Raw genomic sequence first — 22,341 nt, forward strand, 5'->3', positions numbered from 1 at the left:
AAGTGCTATTAATTGTCCAGTATTTCACACACACCAACTCTTGCTGCTGTTTCCATATCACATATTTCTCTTTCACATTCCTTTCCCCCAAATCATTCATGCTTAAAAGTAACAGGTCAGGCCTAAATGTTATTTCTGTTTTCAAAATCTTCTGCTTCGTTGCACTGACTGTTAACAAAACGTTTCTTGCTTTTTTGCATGTCCATTTTCTGTAGTGGAAGGACCCAACATGCTTATTATACTTCCAGCATTTGTTATTCAACCTTTTATATATTCTAACTAATTTATCAGGGATCATATCCCATCTGAACATCATTTTGTTAAAAATATCTTTATGGTCATAACAACAAGTGAATTATAAGCCATTGAACCATATCTCTTCCTGCTATCACTTTTATGGATTTTGAATGTTATACATGGCCAACATAGCTATACCGGGTATGTTTTCTGCATAATAAGTGTAGATTTGAGAGGAGGAATATTGGGCATAAGTTAATTTACTGTAGCCAGAGAAGAATGAGGCGTCAATTTGAATTGGGGGTTGGGAGAGGGACAAGGTATTGCATATTGTCTTTGATTTTTGTCTTATGTGGTTACTGCTTGCCCCTTGCTTTGTGTAATGCAGTAAGTGTGGTATTAAAATCCAATTTTAAACATTAGTTAACTAAATAAATACATTCAACATTAAGCAACTGCATGGTTGGAAATATCTGTGTGTGGTGGGTACTGTTTGCCTTCAAGGCATCTCAGACTTATGGTGACCCTAAGGCAAACCAATCACAGGCTTTTCTTGGCAACTTTCTTTGGAGGGGATTTGCTGTTGCCATTCTCTGAAGAGGCTGAGCGCAGGAACAGGGATTCTGGCCTGCTCTCCAGAGCCATAGTCCGATGTGCAAAACACTACGCTGAGCTGGCTTTGAGTAGAGCCAGTGAATCCATGGCCGAATGCTGAGTCGACACAAAGGCAAATCCAAGAAACCCAAAGGCTCTCTTCTGCTTGGGAGGGACAATGGCATTTAGGCTCATGGGAAAATGTTGTACTGATACAACTCCACTTAGTGCTTTGTGAACTAAACACATCTGCTGCATTATATCGCCCAAAACAGAAACACTTATGAATTAAGCCAGAAGTAGCAATTACAGAAGAATGGTTAATCAGTGGGAAAACCACATCTTGACCTCTGCGCACATTCACACAGATCATGCTGGGTTTAGGGTTAGATGTCAGTTCTAAATTCTGCTTAGAACTGAGAAACAAACTACATTTGGACTTGGCTCCAGTATGAGTTTGGGAGCAGCACAAGCCGTCCAAAGCCAGGTCAAAGTTAGTCTACTAGGCTTCAGAGATAAGGTATTGACATTAGTAAGGGAGATAAAATGCAACCAACCCATTAGAAAGCAGCCTTCCCCTCCCGTCACCACGGCTCCTTGCAACAGAGAGGCTGATCTGGGCCAGCAAGAAAGCCGCACTCTGGACTCACCTCAGGCCATAGAGGACCGTCCCATCTGGGTGCAGCCGGATCATCCGGTTCTTGACCGTCACCCCGTGCAGGAAGGACTTCTTGTCATTCAGGAAGTAGGTGTCAGGGAGCCACAGCTGGTCAGCCACACGGTTGTCCAGAGTCAGGTTTAGAGGCAGGTCACTGTACGCCAAACGCTTATCACGCCAGCTTTGTTGGAAGTACATGGTGATGGTGTAGTCCTGCAAGCACGGAGGCAAAGGGGAGGAGGGTGACTTGACTGAAGAATGGTCCATAGCCACCAGGGTCTGCTGCCCACATGCGGGGAAAGAGCAAAGCATGCGTAGGGCCACTGCAAAGGATGAGGTGCAGGAGCCCTTGGGGTCTCAAGAGGAGGAGGAAGAGGAGGAGGCAGGATTGAGCTGTTGCAGCCACTACTGCTGACATTGCTGGGTCACTTGTGGGTTGGGTGGCCTGCTCTAGGAGGCGCCTCTGAGCTCCCAAACCCCAGCAGATCCGCCTGGGCACTGTGTCCGCACTGCGCGCACCTGGAGACAGGAGGGGGGCTTCTTTCCCTCCCTCCCTCCCTCCCTCCCTCCTTTCACGATACAGAGTGTGTCATTTCATGCCCGGCGGGAGGCGTCCTGTGCCCACGCTCATTAGGCTCTCCAAAGCCCCCGGCCCACGAAGGGGAGCCTGGGACCCAGAATCTGGACTTGGCTTGGGCTCTGAGGAAGGTTTGGAGCAAAGGCCTTTGTGGGCTTGTGTGGAAAGAAGCCTGAAGCACTCTTTACACATCCACCCGGTCTAAGTGCTGGAAAAACCCTGCCTTAAAAGCCTGACACAACACAACTGTGTCCAGCAATTGTTAGCTTAGGCTTAGGACATGTAAATGTAGTTGAGTGTGCACGTGTTATGACTGGAGAGGCAATCCAGCTTGTCTCTGGATTTCCTCCCCTTCGCTGTTGCCTGGCAACTCCGACTAGCCCCCCCCCCCCATACCCACAAATAGGCGAAGCGTTTGGGGGCGAAGAACTCAACTGCCCTCCGTGGCCCCGCCCATTTCCATACGTGGCCCCGCCCCCTGCCCCATCCTGGCTCCCAGGATGCCGCCCCCCCCCCCCCGAAGCGCCGGCCCTCCTTCTGGGTTCTGGGTTCTGGGTTCTGGGTTCTGGTTCTCGGGAGGGGCTATTGGCTGGCTGCCAGGGGAAGCCCCCCTCCGTCCATCCGGGCATTAACGGCGTTATCACTACTCAGAATGGCAGTGGGGGTGGGGGTGTTACGCCGGAGTAGAGCGCATCCCAGTGTCCCCCTCCTCAAAGAAAAAACCCGTAAGAGTGTTTGAAAAGAGCAAGGCAGCAGATCCAGGCCCTGAGCCCCTCGGCCTGCCTCCTTCCCTCCCTTCGCCCCAGGAGGGGTGGGCCCTTCGGTCAGCCGGCCTGAGCCCCTGTGTCCTCTCTCTCCCTCCCTCCCAGCCGGACCCCCGAGTCCCAGCGCAGCCTCCCTTCAGACCCTGGACAGCTCCCGGCGCCACGCTCTCGGGGCCGCCAGGGGGCGCTGCGGCTGCGGCTGCTTGGGAAGGGACCCCCAGAGCACCGAGGGAGTGGCTGGGGTCCCCTGAACCGAGGAGGGTCCCGAGAAGGAGGAGGAGAAGGCGGTGACGCCTGCCTGAGCTAGGCCCCCCCCTCTCTCGGAAGACCCCCAGAGAAGGAGACCCCCCCCTGCTGCTTGGGGCAATGGTCCCATGGGCGAAGTGCCCTCCCTGGCAAGGAGAAGCTCCTTCTCAGTTCAGCCCAGGTCTCCCCCCTTACATATAGACCTGGCCCCCTCCCCTCCTCAGCAGCCCTGGGGGCCATCATGGCACCCTCCGCTGCCTCCTCTCCGGGAGGAAGGGCCCAGCTCCGCCAGCCTTCTTGTTCTCCATTCCTCTTATCGTCCCCCTCGCCCTTCTCTTGCTCACACCTTTCTTAAAATGAGACACGCAGGACTCCAGATGAAGCCGGACCAGCACAGAATATCATGGGACTATTACTACTTCCCTTGGTTTGAAAACTATGGTTCTGTGAGTGCAGGCTAAAATAGCATTTGCCTTCTTTGCTGCAGCATCACACAACCCCAAAATCCCTTTTGTATATAGTACTGCTGAACCAAGTTCCTCCCATTCTGTACAGCTACATTTTGTTTCTGTGGCCTAAATGTAGAATTTTGCATTAGCACTCTGTTGAATTTCATATTTTTATTTTCTGTCCTATTTTTCTGCTTATATAGGTCCTTTTGAATTCTGCTCTTATCTTCTAATCTGTTAGCCAGCTACCCCCAGTTTCGTGTCATCTGCAAACCTGACAAAGGGTTCCCTCCAGCCGGACATTTAAGTCATGGATGAAAATGTGGAAGAACCCTGTGATGTCAAGAGCTCCTTCCAGTTTGAAGACAACTCTTTCAGCAGGTTTTCCAACCCATTATGAATCCGTCTGCTAATATTCTATACTTAATCAGCTTGCTAAACAAAATAGGCAGTGGGGGGGGGGGGAATCACATGCTTTGCAAAAGCCAGATAAATGACACCCCCCAGCATTCCCACCATCTACTAATCTAGTGCCTTGAGCAAAAACAAACAGAAGATATAAGGTTAGTCTGGCAGGATTTGTTTGTGACAAACCCATGCTGGCTCCCAGTGACCACTGCATTGTCATCAAGATACTGTGGATGGACTCTTGCATTGTCCGTCTTAATATTGTTCCTTCTCTGGAGGTCTGGATCACTGGCCTCTGGCTTCTGGGGCCTTCTGGTTTGAAGAGCGGGACAATGTTTGCCCATCTCCAATCTTCTGGCATCTCACCTGTTCTCCAGGCTTTCTCAAAAATGATGGCAAGTGGTTCAGAGAGTATGTTTGCAAGTTCTTCAGTACTTTGGGTTGTAGTTTGAGCGGCCCAGCAGATTTTAACTTATTTAGGTTGGCTAGGTGATGCGTGGCTAATTCCCTATCAGTATGGATTTGCAATCCAGATCCTTTGCAAAAGTCTCTGCTGCTGCATGGAGCACAGTTTTCTTTCTGGGAGAACACTGAAGCAAAACAGGTGCTGAGCAGTCCTTTCCTTTCTGCCTTGTGACCTGCTGCCATCTGACCATCCTCACAGAGCAGCGCCCACAGCCCCCTTGGTCAGGCTCTGGCCTTGAATGTGTCTGGAGAGCCTCCTTTTTGGCCGCTCTTCTTGCCTAGCCAGCCCTGCTCACTCCAGGTTTAGCTTTCCTGACTCTTTTCCTGCAAACCTGGGCTAGGCATCTATGCCCTTCCCCTGCCCACATGGGCCCTGCCCATTACTTACCATGTTGACTTCAGAAATCTGATCAATGCTTGAGATATGGATGCTCATTCCCACTGTGACAGGGTTGCCTGGAAGATAAAGAGGTAGGATTAACCCTGGCCTGTGCTCAGCAAAGACAGAGCCTCTCTTGGCCAGAGAGGTCACCTGTCAGGCCAGTAGCACCAGAGGGGCCCCTGGGCACATGGCAAAGGAGATGAAGGGCAGGTCCAGAGGGTGGTGGGGGCACAGAAACCAAGGGCACAACTTCCCTACCCTAAAGAGATACTGACAGTTGGGCTCTGCAGGATGTCCAGTGGGTGGGGAACCCTCCACTCCTCCCCCCGTTTCCCCCAGAAAAGCACCCATATCAAGGGAATGGGGTGGGGTGAAGCCCCGTTCCTCCTGTGGGTTGCACAAGAACCAGCACCCCAATTTCCTTCCCAGCTAAAGCAGGCAGAAGCAAGGGCCATCCCAGGCTCTCAGCTCCAAGCTCGGCTGGGAGGCTTTCAGGGCAAGACAGGCTTGCAGACCTAAAGCCATGGCAGGATGGGCTCCATGCCTAGAGTCCTGGGTTCGAGGTCCCCCCTTCCTCTTAGGAAGCTAGTGGCCAAGAGGGCCATTAGGTCCAGTCCCACTTCCTGGGGGCGGGGTGAGAACAGGCTTTTGCCCTGCATTTGAGGATTTGTGCCGTGCTGTTTGTGGACCACTGTCTGACTCTCTTTTTCAGGCTAAGTGTGGCTGGATCCTTTAGCCTTTTCTGGCAGGACTAGCTTTCCATTCCCTGGCTCTTTTTACTGCCATATTCTGACCCTCGGAAGGTTGCTCTTGTTGGAAAAGTCCAGCATCCCCCCCCCCCCCCCTTTCTGTTACAGCAACTGATGTTTGCCAGCTGGGGATTTCCTCCATGTGAAACCTTTCTGGTTCTGTCTTCCCATTTGCTTTGAAATCAATGGTCATAAATACCTTTTCTGTAGCCAAGTAACTAGACCATCTCAGCTGGGGAACTTCCTAGGGTTATTGGTCATATAAAGAGACCCCCCCCCTTCTCAGTCTCACTCTTTTTCATCACTCTCCTTCTTCTGATCTCTGCCTCATCTTCACTTCCCCGTCAACAAGAGGGGCATTAAAAACTGAAGCCATTCTTTCACTTTCTTAATCTTTTCCTTTGCTAGTTAGGATGCAGGCTCTCCGCATGCATTTGCAAATATAAAAACGATTAGTGACATTTTTCTAAATTTGTAACCTGAAATTGCCTGCCTTGTTTAATCTGAGTCAATTTCAGTTCAAGGGAGGCATGCTTTATATGCTTGTTGTTGTCAGATTGAGAGATGCTTTATTTGCTATTCTGCAAAAAGGAAGATGATTCCTAACAGTTTTAGTTTGGGTATTTTTCCCAAACCAGGGCTAACCCCTTGGGACACTCTAACAACCTGCAGTCCTTAGCCCTGGGCTCCTGGCTCCACTGGCGGCCGAAAGCCAGGCCAGAGAAAGAGAGACCATGGCCCCTGGCAGTTATGAAACTATGGCGCTGTTGGTGCACAGCTTCCTCACGCATCTGACTCATGGCCAGGTTGTGTTTAGCTGCCATTCTGAGCCCCTTTCCCATGTTCCCCTTCCACCTCCTTCCTGAGCTAGTGCATCTGAGGGGGAGGGGGAATTGGGGGGTCTAAAGCAGGAATGGGAATCATTTTGCCTACAGATGTTCCAGGAATGCAATTCCCAGCATTCTCTACCATTAATAGGGGCCGATGGGACTTGTAATCCAACAATAGTTGGAGTGCCACATGATTTCACACCAGTCAGCTGTGAATTAACTTGACAGCTTAATCCATTGGTTATGTGTTTTAATTTCTGTGTTAAATCGTTTAGTTAGATATTGTATTTTAATCTATGTTATACCCCACCACAAGCTTTGAGGAGAGGCGGGTGGGAAATAATTCATCATCATCATCATCATCACCACTACCACCACCACCATCACCACCATCATCAATCTTGCATTTACCTAAAGTTGCAAAGGAATATCATGGGGGGGAAGGGGGCTTGTGAAATGGTTTACTAAAATCAAGATAAATTACATGCACATTATTCTCACAATCAATGTAGTAACCAGCATAAAGAAAAGAAAAATAGCTGAAATGTATTCCTTGCAAATCCATGTTGGCTCCCACTATTATCAAGATGATTACAAACACGCTCCTTTATAATCCACATGTTCATCTTCCAATGTGATTTGTGCCATACTATGCCATCAATGCCCATCAGCCCCAGTCCCTGCGCCAAAGGATAAATGGGCATAAATCAGCCATTAGGAATGGGAATACACCAAAACCGGGGGGGGGGGGGGGCAGAACCTTTCAGTCTCCCTGGGCTTGCCATCTCAGAACAGCAGCCCTTGAGCAAAAGAAGTGCCAAGGTAGATTGAAAAGAGAAGCAGCAGTGCAAAGCCGAAGGCGTCCATCACTGAACTGTTCTCCCCTCCTGCAGGCTAGTTTCCAAAGTCAAACTGGTCTTGACACTTCATTTCCATACGCGATGCCTAGCTCCTGATGTCTTTGTTAGTATAAACTAGACCATAGTAAAAACTGGACTTACTACTACATTTCCATACACAAAGGATTTTGAATTTGAACTGACATTCTCTCATACCAATGGCATATATATGTCGGCCCCTGGTTTCCACTCCAGTAAATGCATCTGAGGAGGTAGACCGTAGTCTACAAAAGCTCATGCTACTACTTTCTTTCTTTCTTTCTTTCTTTCTTTCTCTCTCTCTCTCTCTCTCTCTCTCTCTGTTAATCTCAAAGGTGCTACAAGGTTTCTCTACATTCCCCTTTATAATTTGTTCTAGGTGCCTGTTATCAAAATCAGATTGACTGGCCAGATAAACATGTTTACTCAGTACTACCCAGCTGACTGAGCAGACTGACCACAGCTGCTTCCCAAACTTTCCTCTTCCTGCCTCCATTTCATGCAGGGTACCATATTTGCCTTCCTCCAGGTTTTCAGCACCTTGTTGCCTCTGCTCTGGAAGGATTTCCCAGTGGGAGAATTTATCAGAGGCAACAAGTAGAGGTTTTGAGAGGAGACAAGTAAGTCCCTTTAGCAAGGGCAAGTGTGAGACCCCTACCCCCCCAAGACTTGCCTGGGGCAGTGGCATGCCTCCTGCGCAATGGCATGCCCAATGCCATGGCTTTCTAGAACTGCAGCCTGGACCCAGCGCCCAGAGTCCCATTAGTGACATATATGTGCTCAGTATGTGCACACATCTCCTTTTGGAGGGCCACAGGGGGCCTCACCCAAAACCTGTCAAACCCATATCACAGCTGCTTACTGGTATGGAGTGGAGTTGGGGGCCAATGCAGATGGTGTGGCGTTCGGTCTTGCCTCTGGGGGGGAAAGGGAAGGAGAGTTATTCTCACTTAGCCCCCTCTCCAGACTAAGACCCACCTCTCAGAGGGGAAAAGGGGGGACAGGAGACGCTCCTTTTGACAGGAGGAGAGTAGGGAGGCCTGAGGTCTCTTGGAAGGCAGAGGCAGAGCGGCAGCAGGAGGAGCAGCAAGCAGAAACCCCTCCAGGCCCTCCAGGACAAGGCATTTTTAAAGCAAGAACTAGGAGTCAAAATGGCTTTTGGACACTAACACGCATGCCATTTAACCAGTGAACCACATTCAGATGAGGAGCGCCTGAAGCACTGGCTTGTGGAGCGAAACTCTAGTGAAATTGAACACAAACAGCAGGTCATGGAGAAGACAGGGCTGGTCCTGCCATTCGGCCAACCCAGCAGCTGCCTGGCACAGGCCTCCGAGGGGCTCAGGGCTGGCCTTGGAGGGCACCGTTTTATGCAGACTGGCCCCTTGCAAAAAATGCAAGTAACAACTTATACTTTTTATTTTACAATCAATACCATGGCAGGGTTATGGGATATAATTGATAATGCACTCTTATGGAAAACCCAGGGAAAAGATATCCAAAATAAACATATACAGCTTCTAGCAGGTATTATAAAAGCAGAAAAGTTGAGTGCATGCAAGCTCAGCCAAATACTACTCAATATTTGGTTCCAGGACCCCCCCATGCATCCCAAAATCCATGGATGCTCCAGTCCCATTATGTACAGTGGCATGGTAAAATGGTGTCCCTTATATAAAATGACAAACTCAAGGTTTATTTTTTCATTTTTTTTTTAAAAAATATAGTTTAAAGTATGGATAGTTGAATCTCTGGGTGCAAAATCTGTGGATATGGAGGGCTGACTGTAATTGGAAGCAGAAGAAGGAGACATTCCATCCAGGAGCAGATTGTGACACAGACCATGAACTACTAATATCAAAATATCAAAGAGTAAAGCTAAAAAAGAACACTAAACCAACCATCATGCAAAAATGCAACCTGAGGAGCATCCCCAAAGAACGTAAAGCTAATGTGAAAAATGAATTTGCAATGGTAAGTTTAATTGGCCAGGAAGCAGACGAGTGACGGACGGAAGCCAGGGATACTGTCATGGAGGAATGCAGAAAGACGCTCTCTGTTGCCAAGTAAAACAAGTTGGATGAACTTTTATTTATTTATTTACTTAATTATTTAATTGAATTTACAATCTGCCTTTCTCCAGTAATGGGTTTCATATTAGGCCAAATAAAAACGCTTACTATCAATATAGCAATATCTACAAACTTGTTTCCAGGAGGGCCCAGCTCATACTGTCTAAAACGATGACTTTTCCTTTACAAAAGGGACTGATTTATCCTGGTGGCCTCTTTAATTGCCAACACATTTGAAAATAAAAAGGGTGGGGGGCAATTCTTTTAAAGGTGCCACACAAGGACAGGTGGTAGCCAGATCTGTTGGGATGCTGGGAGTCTTGGCTGTGAGACCCACGGAAGGAAGGAAGGAAGGAAGGAAGGAAGGAAGGAAGGAAGGAAGGAAGGGAGGCAGGGAGGGAGGGAGGGAGGGAGGGAGGGAGGAGGAGGCAGGGGAACCAGGGAGGCAAGGGGCAGATGGGGAGACCAGAGCCACAAAATGAGGGGGGGGGGGCAGCAAGAAGCACTGACATAAAGGGCTGCCTCCTGTATCCCTGCCAAGAAAGAGGTGAGGGATTGCTAGAGGTCAGAGAGCGGGGGGAGATGCCATGGCCCACATGCCCTGGAGGGATGGGAGATGCCATGGCCCACATGCCCTGGAGGGATGGGAGATGCCATGGCCCACATGCCCTGGAGGGATGGGAGATGCCATGGCCCACATGCCCTGGAGGGATGGGAGATGCCATGGCCCACATGCCCTGGCAGGATGGGAGATGACATGGCCCACATCCCCTGGCGGGATGAGAGATGCCATGGCCCACATCCCCTGGTGGGATGAGAGATGCCATGGCCCACATCCCCTGGCGGGATGGGAGATGCCATGGCTCACATCCCCTAGTGGGATGAGAGATGCCATGGCCCACATCCCCTGGCGGGATGGGAGATGACATGGCCCACATCCCCTGGCGGGATGAGATATGCCATGGCCCACATCCCCTGGCGGGATGAGAGATGCCATGGCCCACATCCCCTGGCGGGATGGGAGATGCCATGGCCCACATCCCCTGGCGGGATGAGAGATGCCATGGCCCACATCCCCTGGCGGGATGAGAGATGCCATGGCCCACATCCCCTGGCGGGATGAGAGATACCATGGCCCACATCCCCTGGCGGGATGGGAGATGCCATGGCCCACATCCCCTGGCGGGATGGGAGATGCCATGGCCCACATCCCCTGGCGGGATGGGAGATGCCATGGCCCACATCCCCTGGCGGGATAGGAGATGCCATGGCCCACATCCCCTGGCAGGCTTGAGCTTGATACTCCCTTTCCTATCCTGTCCATGACATTGCCATAAAATCACAGAACAGTGTCAGCCTGAAAAAGCAAAACGGCTGATGTTTCATGTTTATCAAAGGAAGTACAATGAGGTATTCCCTCGCTTTGTGAAATTTTAATGAAGAAATCACACTTTGCAGGCGGCCTTCCGTTACAATTCTGCTGGCGCATGTGGTTGTGGCACAGATTCCCTTCAGGAGCCCTGGGGAGCAGAGGAGATGGAGATGAAGCCTCTTGAGGCTCCTCTGTGGGACTCCCCTCTCCCCCAGTGCCCCCCATGGCAGAAAAGGGCCCCCAGTGGTGGGGGCAAGGGGCAGTGTCCGTGAACGGCGGGGGGGAGGATTGTCACAACCCTCTTAATTCTCCCTTCCTCACACCAGGACACTTCTGCCCTCCGCTGCCCATGGTTGGCTTGCTCAGGGTGCCCAGGAGAGGCCCTGAATATTAATCCCGCAAAGAAGTAATCTGAGGGAAACTGGTGTCAGATTCAACATCAAGAGGGTCTGTCTTCCACCATCAGAGACCAATGCTTCAGACTGTTCTTCGACTGATGGAGTGGCTGCTCCTAGGCCCTCAAAAGCACACATTGCTGCACGCAGTTGGGGGGGTGTTGGTTGGCCATTCCTGGTGCCTCAACCCCCCGGAGGAGGTCTCCTCGAGGGTGGGATTTGTATGTCCAGCTGAACCTCCCTTGCCCCCCTCCTATTTCTGCAATTGGAAGGAGAGGAAAGGGAATCTGGGGGCCCCTCCACTGCACCCTCCTGCCTCAGAGAATGAGAGGGGCCAGAGGAGGGAGAGGCAAGAGGACCCCTGCCCCACTTCGCCCTTGTGCCGTTTTCCTGAGGCACCAGCACCATCCAGCACCAGACCAGGCATTTCTTGCTGGCTCCCCCTCACACACACACGCATACACACACGCACACGCACGCACACACACGCATACACACACACACACACACTTTGCTGCCATCGCCATCTCCTCTTCCTGCTTCACTGGGTGCCAGCAATTGCTTTGGCTTCGGGCAACCTGCCTGCCATTTCTGCTTCTTGTGTCTTCTTTGCCAGTCTTGTGGGCTCAACAACCATCCCTGGTTCCTTTTCTTTTTGGCTTCTTTTGCTCTTCCTTTTGAGGGAATACCTTGAACTTTTACAAGCCTTGGGCATCTTGTTGTTCACACAAATAATGGTCTGACCATGCCACAAGTGTATTCTCAAGTGACAGGCCAGATTGACAGACTGACCAATGATTGATTGACAAATGACCTCCATCCTCACATAATATAATATAGATGATCACACTACACTGTTCCCACTCTGACACACACACACACACACACACACACACACACACACACCAGTGCACTGCACTAGCCTCATCTTTGCCTGGAGGTTGAGGCTCTCCGGGTGCTGTGCCGTGTTGTGCTCCTCTTGGTTCATTTGGAAAAGTGCCCCTTTCCCACTTGAAATAATGACCACCCCCCACCTCCAATCCCACTATGGTCTAGTAGACACTTCGGCAAATGTCTCATTCCACTGCACTGCACTGCAACACTGGAAACAAAGTCAGCACCTTGTGAGTGTGGTTTCATTGCTCCTCTGTTGGGGATCCCTCCCCACAAGATCTCCAGCAAGGAAGCCCCAGATCCCATCCAGTGGTTGGGCTGGAGGGCTGTGTGTGTGTGTGTGTAGTAGTAGTGGAATAGAGTAATTACAACATAACCCTATGAAGGATTAATGTCCAGAAAAGCAAAGAAGGATCTCGAAATATTTAAAGCATAAATAACAACCAGGATCTGCCACCAGTCCTGTGGCGGATGGCCATGAGCAAGAGGTTGGCGATAGGCAAAGGCATGGGCCTGAGATGGATGGATTTTTAATATTAATATCCCCACTATAGATTTAGAGAAATGGTTGCACTATGGATATATAGAATGGAGTTTTTGGAGTCAAGGTTGTGTGTGCACAAGAGAGAAAATGCTGGACAGGATTTGCAGTAAAATGTTTAGAGAACAAGTTGGCCTTTGCAAGCATCAAGGCGTCTAGCTTGCTTTGAAAGCCAAAACAATTAAGAGCAGCATCCTTGGATGAAGGAAATAACACATGAGTGATAAAGAGTGATGGGATATTCCAAGTGGGCCTAAAATGTATTTTAATATATTCAAAATTCTGTGTCCTGATTGTATGAAAGTTTTGTATGTTTGCACTTTGAACCAGCCAATAGAATACATTGTTAAGAGACCTCATTGTTGGAATTACTTATATGATCAGCCATTTCCTTTGGTTCTTTGCCTCAGTTCTTTTGGAACTTGATTTCCACTCGGGACTTTGCTAGCAAATAAACAGTTTTGGATTCTCAGCCTTCTGAGTCTGTTGTCCTCTGCTCTGTCAAGCCAGAGGACTTAGTGAGAGAAGTCCAGGCATTTCAGAATCCCACAACAAGCCATCCTTGCCTAGGAAGAGCATCTGGGAGAGACAGGCAAAGAAGGCCTTCCACAGGTGCAAGCACTCCATGGACCTGACAGTCGGCTACATGGCCTCTGCTTAGAAACCTTCATGGAAGGCAACTCCAGCAGCATTGCCCCATCCTGCAGGCGATGGCCCCTCAAATGTGGGAAGATGGCCACCAAGAGGATTACCAAGTAGTCGGGTGGCTGCCTTCAAATACCTGAAGAGTGGCCACAGGTGTGATGGAGCATGGTTGCTAAGGCAGGTTCAGGCTCAACATGCTCATCAGAGCCTTTCCTTGGAAGACTTTGCTTCTGGGTTTCTCACCATCTTTGTTCATAGAATCATAGAATCATAGAGTTGGAAGAGACCCCAAGGGCCATCCAGTCCAACCCTATTCTGCCATGCAGGAACTCTCAGTCAAAGCATCCCCAATGACACATGGCCATCCAGCCTCTGTTTAAAGACTTCCAAGGAAGGAGACTCCAACAGACTCTAAGAAAAGTGTATTACACTATCAAACAGCCCTTACTCTCAGGAAGTTCCTCCTAATGTTTAGGTGGAATCTCTTTTCCTGGAGCTTGCATCCATTGCTCCATTGAGTCCTGGTCTCTGAAGCATCAGAAAACAAGTTGCTCCCTCCTCAATATGAAATCCCTTCAAATATTCACACAGGGCTATCATATCACCTCTTAACCTTCTCTTCTTCATGCTAAACATCCCGAGATCCCTAAGTCATTTCTCATAGGGCTTCATGGTTTCCAGACCTTTCACCATTTAAGCTCCCTCCTTTGGACCCATGGCTCCAGTTTCTCAATGTCCTTTTTGAATTGTGGTGCCCAGAACTGGACACAATATTCCAGGTGGGGGCTGACCAGAGCAGAATAGAGTAGCACTATTACTTCTCTTGATCTAGACACTATACTTCTATTGATGCTGCCTAATATTGCATTGGCCTTTTTAGCTGCCGCATCACACTGTTGACTCATGTTCAACTTGTGGTCTACTTGGACTCCAAGATCCGTTTCACACATATAAGTCTCTCATTCAGTCAGGTGTCCCCCATGATCCTATATCTGTGCATTTCATTTTTCCGCCCTAATTTCTCCGTGTTGAATTTCATTTTGTTAGCTTTGGCCCAGCTTTCTAATCTATTCAGGTCATTCTGAATGTTGATCCTGTCCTCTGGAGTATTAGCTATTCCTCCTAATTTGGTGTCATCTGCAAATTTGATAAGTATGCTCCCAATTCTGTCATCCAAGTCATTGATAAAGATGTTGAATAGCACTGGGCCCAGGACAGAGCCCCACTGGACACCCCACTGGTCACTTCTCTCCAGGATGAAAAGGAGCCATTGTTGAGCACCCTTTGGGTTCGGCTGGTCAACCAATTACAGATCCATTTAACAGTTCCTTTGTCTAGCCCACATTTTACAAGCTTGTTTGCAAGAATGTCATGAGAAACCTTGTCAAAGGCCTTACTGAAATCAAGAGATACTATATCCACAGCATTCCCTTCATCTACCAAGCTAGTAATTTTATCAAAGAAAGAGATTAGATTTGTCTGGCATGACTTGTTTCTCTGAAACCCATGTTGACTTTTTGTGATTATGGCATTGCTTTCTAGATGTTCACAGACTCTCTGTTTAATGATCTGCTCCAGAATCTTTCCTGGGATTGATGTCAGACTAATTGGATGATAATTGTTGGGATCCCCTTTTTGAAGATGGGGACAACGTTTGCCCTCCTCCAGTCTGCTGGGACTTCTCCTGTTTTCCAGTTTTCAAAGACTATTATTGCCAATAGCTCTGATATTACATTTGCCAGCTCTTTTAATACCCTTGGATGTAGTTCATCAGGTCCTGGGGACTTATATTCATTTAGATTAACCAGGTAAACCTGTACTATCTCTTTGCTTTGTTGCCCATCTTTAAATTCTGGTGCTCCTACAGCAGACAGAGGGCTTCACGGGAGTCCTCAACATGTCCATTAAACTATCTGCTGTGGTCTACTAATACTCTGAGATCCTTTTCACATGGAATCATCAAGCATTTGTGCATCTTGATTCTGCTTGGATGCAGAACTTTTTATCTGTTGAAAGTGGCTAGGTTAAGTTCTCTATCCTTTCACAGTCATTTTGAATCTTCCTTGCATTTTCTAGGATAGTAGCCGCACCTCACAGTTTGTTAACATCTTTGGATCTGTTCAATACCCCCTTGTCTCTTTCATCCAAGTCATTCACAAAGATGCTGATGACACTGGGCCCAGAATGAGGGGGAGCAGGAAGCCCTGCAGCATCCAGATGGTGGTCACTTCTCTCCAGGTGGAGAAGGAGCTGCTCCCGCCTCCCTAGTCCTGGGTCAGCTCCACAGGCACCACTTAGCCCACATTTTTCCAGTTTCCCAAGAAGAAATCAGGATGTGCTGAAAGGATACAGGCCAGAATCCTGTCAGCAGCATGCACACATTTAGCTTGAGGCTACATTACATGCGTATGTGCCATGTACTGCATGGGTCCCCTTGCACAGTGTCCAAAACCTTCCCTCTTCTGGCAGCTGTCAAGTCTCATAGGGCCATGGCCAGGGAAAGAGGAAAGGGAGGAAGGCTGGAAATGGTATCCTCTGCTGGCTGCAGTTCCTCAGAGAGAGAAAGAGAACCGTTTTGGGGTTCCTTTGCTTCTCTTCCTCTCTCTGGAGAGCTGCAGTGGGGGCAGGAGGCAGTCCCTTGTCCTTGCTCTTCTTTCTTCTTTGCCCATGAGCATGGCATCTATGGAGGGTTGGAGGGGGCATGGAACTGTGTGCATAGTGCACTATTCTCCAAGGGTCCAATCATCACCATTTGTTCTGAGAAAACCATGTCGGCTCCTTTAATCACAGTGTCCTTTTCTAAATGCTCACCAAATAACTGTCCAATTAGCTCATATTTTAGAAGCATTCCAGATAAGAATACCAAGCTGTGGCCCATTTCTTGAAGGCAAGGAGATTGTTTGTTCACCCTCAGTTTCTGACCCTTCTCCAGGAATGCTCAAAAACAATAGAAAGGACCTCAGGATCCTGGGAAACCCAAATTCACTCCTGACTCATCAGTTGCATCCAAGATACCTCTTTGCCCAACTTGGGCTACCATCTCTGACGGGATGGCCATGGGCCAGAGCCGACCCAATGGCCCACAAGAACAACATCTCTTAGCTATAGGAATTACTCTGGGATAGGGAGATGGCAAGAGCAAAAACTCAGGAAGCCCACCCACCCCTTGCACACACATGCGCGTACATGCATGCACCACCCCCACCCCACGGCAGGGTGCTTTCTCTGCTGACAAGGGCACGACTGGGGCCCCCACCTCAAAAGACCCCCCAATCCCATGCACTTTTCTTCATGTTTATTTGTCTGTGTGTACATGCCTTCAAGTCACCTGTTCACTTATGGCAACCCCATAAATGCCACAGGGTTTTCTTAAGCAAGAAATGCTCAGAGGTGGTTTGCCAGTTCCTTCCTCAGAAACAGAGCCTCCAGCCCCTGGCATTCCCAGGCCAGCTCCCACCTCACCAAGGCTGCCCTGCTTAGCTCCAAAGGTCTGTCGATATCTGATGGTGCCTTCAGCCTATTTAGTTATTCACTAATTTATCAACCCAGGAGGCCTTCCTGCACCAGGTCCCAGGATGACACTTCCTGGGTCCCTCCTCTGCTCATGGAAGCCACCCAACTTGCCCCTACACCCCTTTGACCACTTTTAAAACATGGTTTTGCAGTTTGTAACTTAGCCTCCATTTATGTTTTCAGAAAAAAAGAAGCAAGGGACACATAGACATATGCAAGCTTTTAAAATAATGATGACTGGAACCAAGGCTTGATGCATCCAGGAACAAGACCCCCCCGCCCAGTCTTCACCAACTGCCAGAGAGGAGAAGTGAGGTTGCTGGCTGCCATGACATCTTCCCTGCCCTCCAAGACAATCCCCCCAACGCATTTGCTGCTTCAAATGAGGGGAGGGAAGAGAAGGGGGATGAAAGGAAGGGCAGACCAACCAGGGCCTTCCTAGCCCCAAGCCGAGTGGGGCAGCAGGGGCCAGGGAGGAAGGGCCACAGGCGCTGCCTCAGATGGGGGTATCCTTGGGGGGAAGCGCCCTCAGATGAGTTCCTCCTCAGGCACTCAGCTCAGCTCAGGAAACATCTCAAGATCTCAGAAAGGGAGCTGCAATCCCCAAAGGCCTGACCTCCTTTTGGAAACACTTGGCGCTCTCCCCACCCTCCCTGGAGCAGCGCAGGCTTTTATAGGGAGGCTGAAACTTCAGGCAAGACTGTGTGGGGACAGGGGCAAAGGGGCCAATGGGGTGGGGGTGAGGACCCTGGGCCAAAGGGGCCACATTCTGGGGTCAAGGGGTGCCCTGGGAAAGGGACTGCTCTGTGGAGGCCTCAGGCGGTTTGCCTGGAGGGCTGGACTCCTCCTTTGGGAAGAGGCTCCCGGTTTCCTTTTCTCTCCATGTCCAGCTCCTTCCTCAGCCCATCAAGAGCCACTTGGGGCTGCCCTCTCCTGAGCCCCCCAAAAGCTTCCCAGAGGCTCACGTGGCCCATCTGTCTATCCATCCATTCACCTGCATGGTCTCATTGGCTCTGAAGAGTCCCTCTGCAGAAAGCCCTGGCCTCCCCATGGATGTGGGTTGGACCCCCTCTCCTGGACGTTATTGCTGGAGACAAAATTGCCCAGCCTGCCAGGCAGAAGGGTCAGGGCATTTGGGCGGGTGCGTTTTTTATGGGGGGGGGGGGCATTACATTATCCCTCTCTCAACTTCTGACTTGTCTTCTGGACTTTTGCTATGCATGACTGGTTCATGCTGGTCAGTTAACCAAAAATGACATGGAGGGCATAGAGTTGCACCTGAGCACACAATGGTGCACACACACACAGCTCCATGTGCTGCTGCAGCATTATGGGATCCCTCCTGCCCACCTTCCCTGCCACAGGGGCGGCTCTGGTGTCCTTAGCGAAGAGACCCCCTCCTGGGGACCCCCCCCCCCGGGCTCCTGTGGTTCAGGTTTCCCCCAGAATACCCCTCCTTCTCCAGCCACCAAGTCTGAAGGCCTGTCCTTGGCCTAAGGGCCCTCCCCCCTTGCGGAGGAGGGTTGGGGCATGGGAGGGGGCTGCAACTGGGGTCTGGCTCCAGAAAGGCCTGCTGATTAACCCTTGAAATCCTGAGCTGCCCTGGGCAGACCTAGGGCCCGCTGCAGAAAAGCAACAACACACATGGAAGTGGGGCCAGGGGTGCTGCGACCCCCCCACTGCGACCCCCCCCCCGCTACTGAGCACTGAAAGGGCCGAAACATCCCTTTTGGACCCAAGTGGAGTGGAAGCAGAGGGAAGCCGGGGGAGAGGGGCTGGGATTGGGGATTGGGGAGAAGGAAGGAGGGCAGGGGAAAGCAAAGGGGGCAGAGCAGAAGCACCTGCAGAATAGCCATCCAGGCAAATGGAGTCAGGTGCCCGAAACACACACACACACGCCCCACTGGCGATGCTTCTCTATCCCCTTGGACTGAGGTCCCCAGACAAAGCGCAAGTTGGGAGCAGGAAAGTGGGGCTCCTACGTACCTCCAAAGTCAGGGCGGAGGCGGACATCGTAGCCTTTCAGCAGCTTGTCCACAATTTCTTTCACCACCGAAATATTCCCAGTGGAGGGGCTGGAAGGAGAGAGGGGAGAGTCTCAGTTGGGCCATTGGGTCTCTTTCCCACGGACAGAGAGAGCCCTGGCACTGTGTCCCCAGCCCTTGGCAGATGCCCACCCGGCCCTGACCAGTCGCTATAAAGAGGCCCCGCGGAATAGAGCAACCGAAAGGCAGGGCAGCGCCCCCTCCTTCTCCCAAGCCCTCCCCCACCCGCTCCGGTGCCCTGAGTGCAAGAGATGGGCGCCTGGGCTGCTCTCTGGTCCATGGGACAGGAGCCAGTTCAGGGGGACTCCCTGGAGCCAGCAGCCACGAAGAGGGGCTGAGGGACGGGGGAGGGGAGGGGATAGAGGGAGGGAGGAAGGGGGAGACAACCCCTTCGCCCCCTGCTCCCCTCGGCCGGCCGGCCTCCACAGCCTCCACCGTCTTCTGCAGCTTCTGATTTGCCTCGCTGGCGCCGGTTGTTGTCACCAGACCATGTTCACACACTCAGCAGACACACAACGGGGTTCTGCCTGCCTGCTTAGATTCCCTCCGCTCTCCTGGGCACACACACACAGAAATGGGCAGCACCCGCTGGCACCCTTGTCTGGCATTCCCAAGCCTGCCTTCAGTCGCAAGGTTGCCCCTTCAGGGCCCAGTTTCCCCCCTCGAAGCCCTCTCCAGGCTCTTCCCCCCCCTACACACACACACACACACACACACACACGTACACGCACAGACAGGCGGGGGGGGGGGCGAGGAGAAGCCAGGCTCCTCAGCTCCGCCATCCTTTCCGCCTAGCGGCCAAAGCGGCCACTGCCATGGTCCACCCCGAGTGTGTGTGTGTGTGAACCCTTAGAAACAAAGCACCCTCCGCCGCCCCTCGGCCTGCAGCCCCTTGATGCCTTTCCGTGACCCAGAGGGTGGGGGGGGGGTCCAATGGGGGGCTGCCACGAACCCGGAGGGTCACGTGGGAGAGTGCGATGCCAGGAAGGGGGTGCCCCCCGTGGCCAGCCTGGCACCGAGACCCCTGCCAGCCGAGGCACTGGTCCCCTTTGAGCCCAGGGCCCCCTCCCCTCATTTCCCTTCCAAGCTGGCGCTGCGACGGTGGCAGAGGGAGGCAGGGAGGGCCAGCCTGGGCGCCGTGCAGCTCCTCTGGGAAGAAGAGGCGGCGGGGGCTTCTCCCCGCCCCTCCCCAGGGCCAACCTGCAGGTCCCTCGGCCGGGCAAGGGGGTCCTGTCGGTGGGGCGCGTGGACCCGGGCCTCGCAAGGCTTCGCAACAGGCGGGGGACGGAGGGGTGGCTTCCCCGGGAGATCCCCACCCCCAAAAGGACGGTTCTGGGGGGGGGAGGTTCCGGTGGCTAATCCTGGGGCAGCCACGTTTGGATCGACGAACCGGAGCTTGTCTTCAGCTGGGGAGGTTCGCTTGCAAGCCCCCGCCGCCCCCGCCCCACTTTGCAAAACGGCTGCTGTCCGTCAGTGCCCAACTGGATTGGGGCTAGAGAGGGTCCAAAGGTGCTGTCGGGGTCGGGGATCCCGATTCAGGTCCCTTTGGATTCAGAGCCGACTCTGGGGAGCCTGTAGCTGTCTCTGGGAGGCCCGGAGCGGGAGGGGAGGGGGCGAAGGGGCTCCCCTTCCGGGGCTCCTGGTCCCTTCACCGGCAGGAGGGAGGGGCACCTGCGTGGGGGCTTCCCCCTCCCCTCTTCTCCCCTTCGGCTGGCAAACCAGTCCCTTCCTCCGCTCCCGTGGCTGGCCCCACAGTTTCTGGCCTGTCCTTGCCTCTTGGAGGGGGCGGAGGGCTGGTCTGCCTGGGGTCTTGGGGATCTCGAGGCCCCTTCGCCTGGGCCCACGGCAAGGGGGCACTTCCAGGGGGGCGGAAGAGGTGCGCGACTGGCTCCGACCAGATTCCCGGGACTCCACTCTCTCCCTCCTGCCTTTGGGGGGGGTGACCCCTCTCCCCCCCCTCATGGGCAGTGACATCGCCGGGGGGGCGAAGGAGAGTGCAGCAGCCTTCCTCGAGGCTGGTGGGCGGCCCCCTCCCTCCCTCCCCTGCGCCCCTCCCTGAGCAATTCCGCCGTCCCCCTCTTCCTTCCCGCAACGCGGCTGACTGATGGCCGCCCCGCGCCGCCGGAGAAGCAATGCGGGAGAAGGAGGGGGAGGGAGGGAAGGGGAGGGGAGGGGAGAGGGGGGGCGGCAGCATCCCCCCCCCCGCTTACCTCTGGGCGCCGCAAGCGAGACAAAGAGCCGCTAAAGCCGAGACGAGTCCACTCAGCCTCTCTGCCTGGAGTCTCCACATTTCCACCACCAGCATCGAGGGGAGGGGAGGGGGAGGGGGAGGGGAGAGGAGGGGTCAGTCGCCCCCCAGGGGGACCAGCAGCCCTCGGATTCCCAGGAACCGCTCCGGGATTGCGGGGGGGGGGGGCGGGTGTCCTTTTTCAAAAGCAAGCCCAAAGATGGATGGCGTAACGGTGGCTCTTCTCTCCGATCTTTCGAGGACGGAGGGCGGTGTGCGGTGCGGTTACAAGCGCTGGGGGGAGGCGGCGGTGAAGAGCCCCCCAAGAGCAGTCAGGGCCGGATCACGGCCCCCCCCTCCGCCTCCGCCGCCGCCGGATCTGTTCCGATGCCCCCTCCTCCTCCTCCTCCTCCTCCGAGCATCCAGCATCCTCCTCCTCCTCCTCTTCCTCCTCCTCCTGCTCTCAGCGCGGCGGCATCCTCCCGCTCCTCCCCCGGCGACGGAGAAGAAAAAAGAGAAGGACCCCCGCGACCCCCGCCGGGAGCCCAGCAGAGCGATGCCCGCCGCCGCGACCGGGCTCTGCGCAAGGACCGGGGCCGCGCGATGGAGGGAGGTAGGGAGGGAAGGATGGAGAGGGGATGGAGGTAGGGATTGCTGCGTCGGCGGCGGGGGGCGGCGAGGGGCGGCCAGGCAAAGGCCCCGATCCGCGGCTGCGCTCGCCGGTCCCTCCCGCCGCTACGTCGCCATCCGGCGCAGCCCTGCAGCTGAGAGAGAGAGAGAGCGCCTCCCCCGCCGCCGCCGCCGCTCCGACGACCCTCCTCCGCGGGAGGAGGAGGAGGAGGAGGAGGAGGGGAGGGAGGGAGGGGAGCCCGGGCGCCCGTTCTCTCTCTCACCGCCTCGCGGCGCTCGCCGCCCCCTCCCCTCGCCATCTATTTTTAGAACAGCCTCGCAAGGGGACCCTCTGCGGCCGCCCTCGGCTTCGGGGGGCCACAGGATCGGGGCTGCGCCTTCCCGCGGGTTGGGGGAAGCTGCCAGGGCTCTGGGGCCCGTGGGGGGAGGCTGGGTGAGTGAGGGGCTCGGGCGGCTGGAGCGGGGAGGCGGCCGGGGAAAAGGGAGGTTGCCCACCAACCGTCCGCTGCCCTCGGCCCTTCTCAGCACTCCCTTGCCCAAAAGCAGGCCCCCGGGGCCCAGGCACGGACTGGGAGGGGGATCCGAGTCTCACGGGCCGAAGCTCAGGCGAGGATGAAGTGGGCCTTGGTAGTGTGGGGCAGGGGTTGGGGAAGACCAGGAGCACCAGGTCCGCTAAGCCAGACCCAGACTGGCAGCCCTGAAGTGGGCCGGGGCGCTGTGGCCCTCACCTTCCCGGTGGGGCGTGAGGGGCACCTGGCCCTTGGCCTCAG

At 53.2% G+C, this 22,341-nt stretch overlaps 1 protein-coding gene across 2 annotated transcripts in view; it reads right to left on the minus strand.

The window, feature by feature from the left end:
• LOC149308582 (gamma-aminobutyric acid receptor subunit beta-4) overlaps positions 1-21,360 on the minus strand; it is a 41,142-nt gene extending 19,782 nt beyond the window's left edge. For both annotated transcript variants that reach the window (XR_016282167.1, XM_089536054.1), the window contains exons 1-4: positions 20,925-21,360; positions 18,656-18,744; positions 4,787-4,854; positions 1,482-1,702 (exon numbers count right to left, since the gene is read on the minus strand). Coding sequence is in view for 1 of the 2 variants with exons in the window: in XM_089536054.1 (XP_089392180.1) it covers positions 1,482-1,702; positions 4,787-4,854; positions 18,656-18,744; positions 20,925-21,019 (473 nt within the window). In the remaining variant the exon portion in view is untranslated. The remainder of the gene's footprint in view (positions 1-1,481; positions 1,703-4,786; positions 4,855-18,655; positions 18,745-20,924) is intronic.
• Positions 21,361-22,341: the final 981 nt, after the last annotated feature.

Source organism: Sceloporus occidentalis, unplaced genomic scaffold (assembly GCF_023333645.1).
Source record: "Sceloporus occidentalis isolate IW3139 unplaced genomic scaffold, rSceOcc1.0.p SCAF_8, whole genome shotgun sequence".
In the NCBI taxonomy this organism is placed as follows: Eukaryota; Metazoa; Chordata; class Lepidosauria; order Squamata; family Phrynosomatidae; genus Sceloporus; species Sceloporus occidentalis.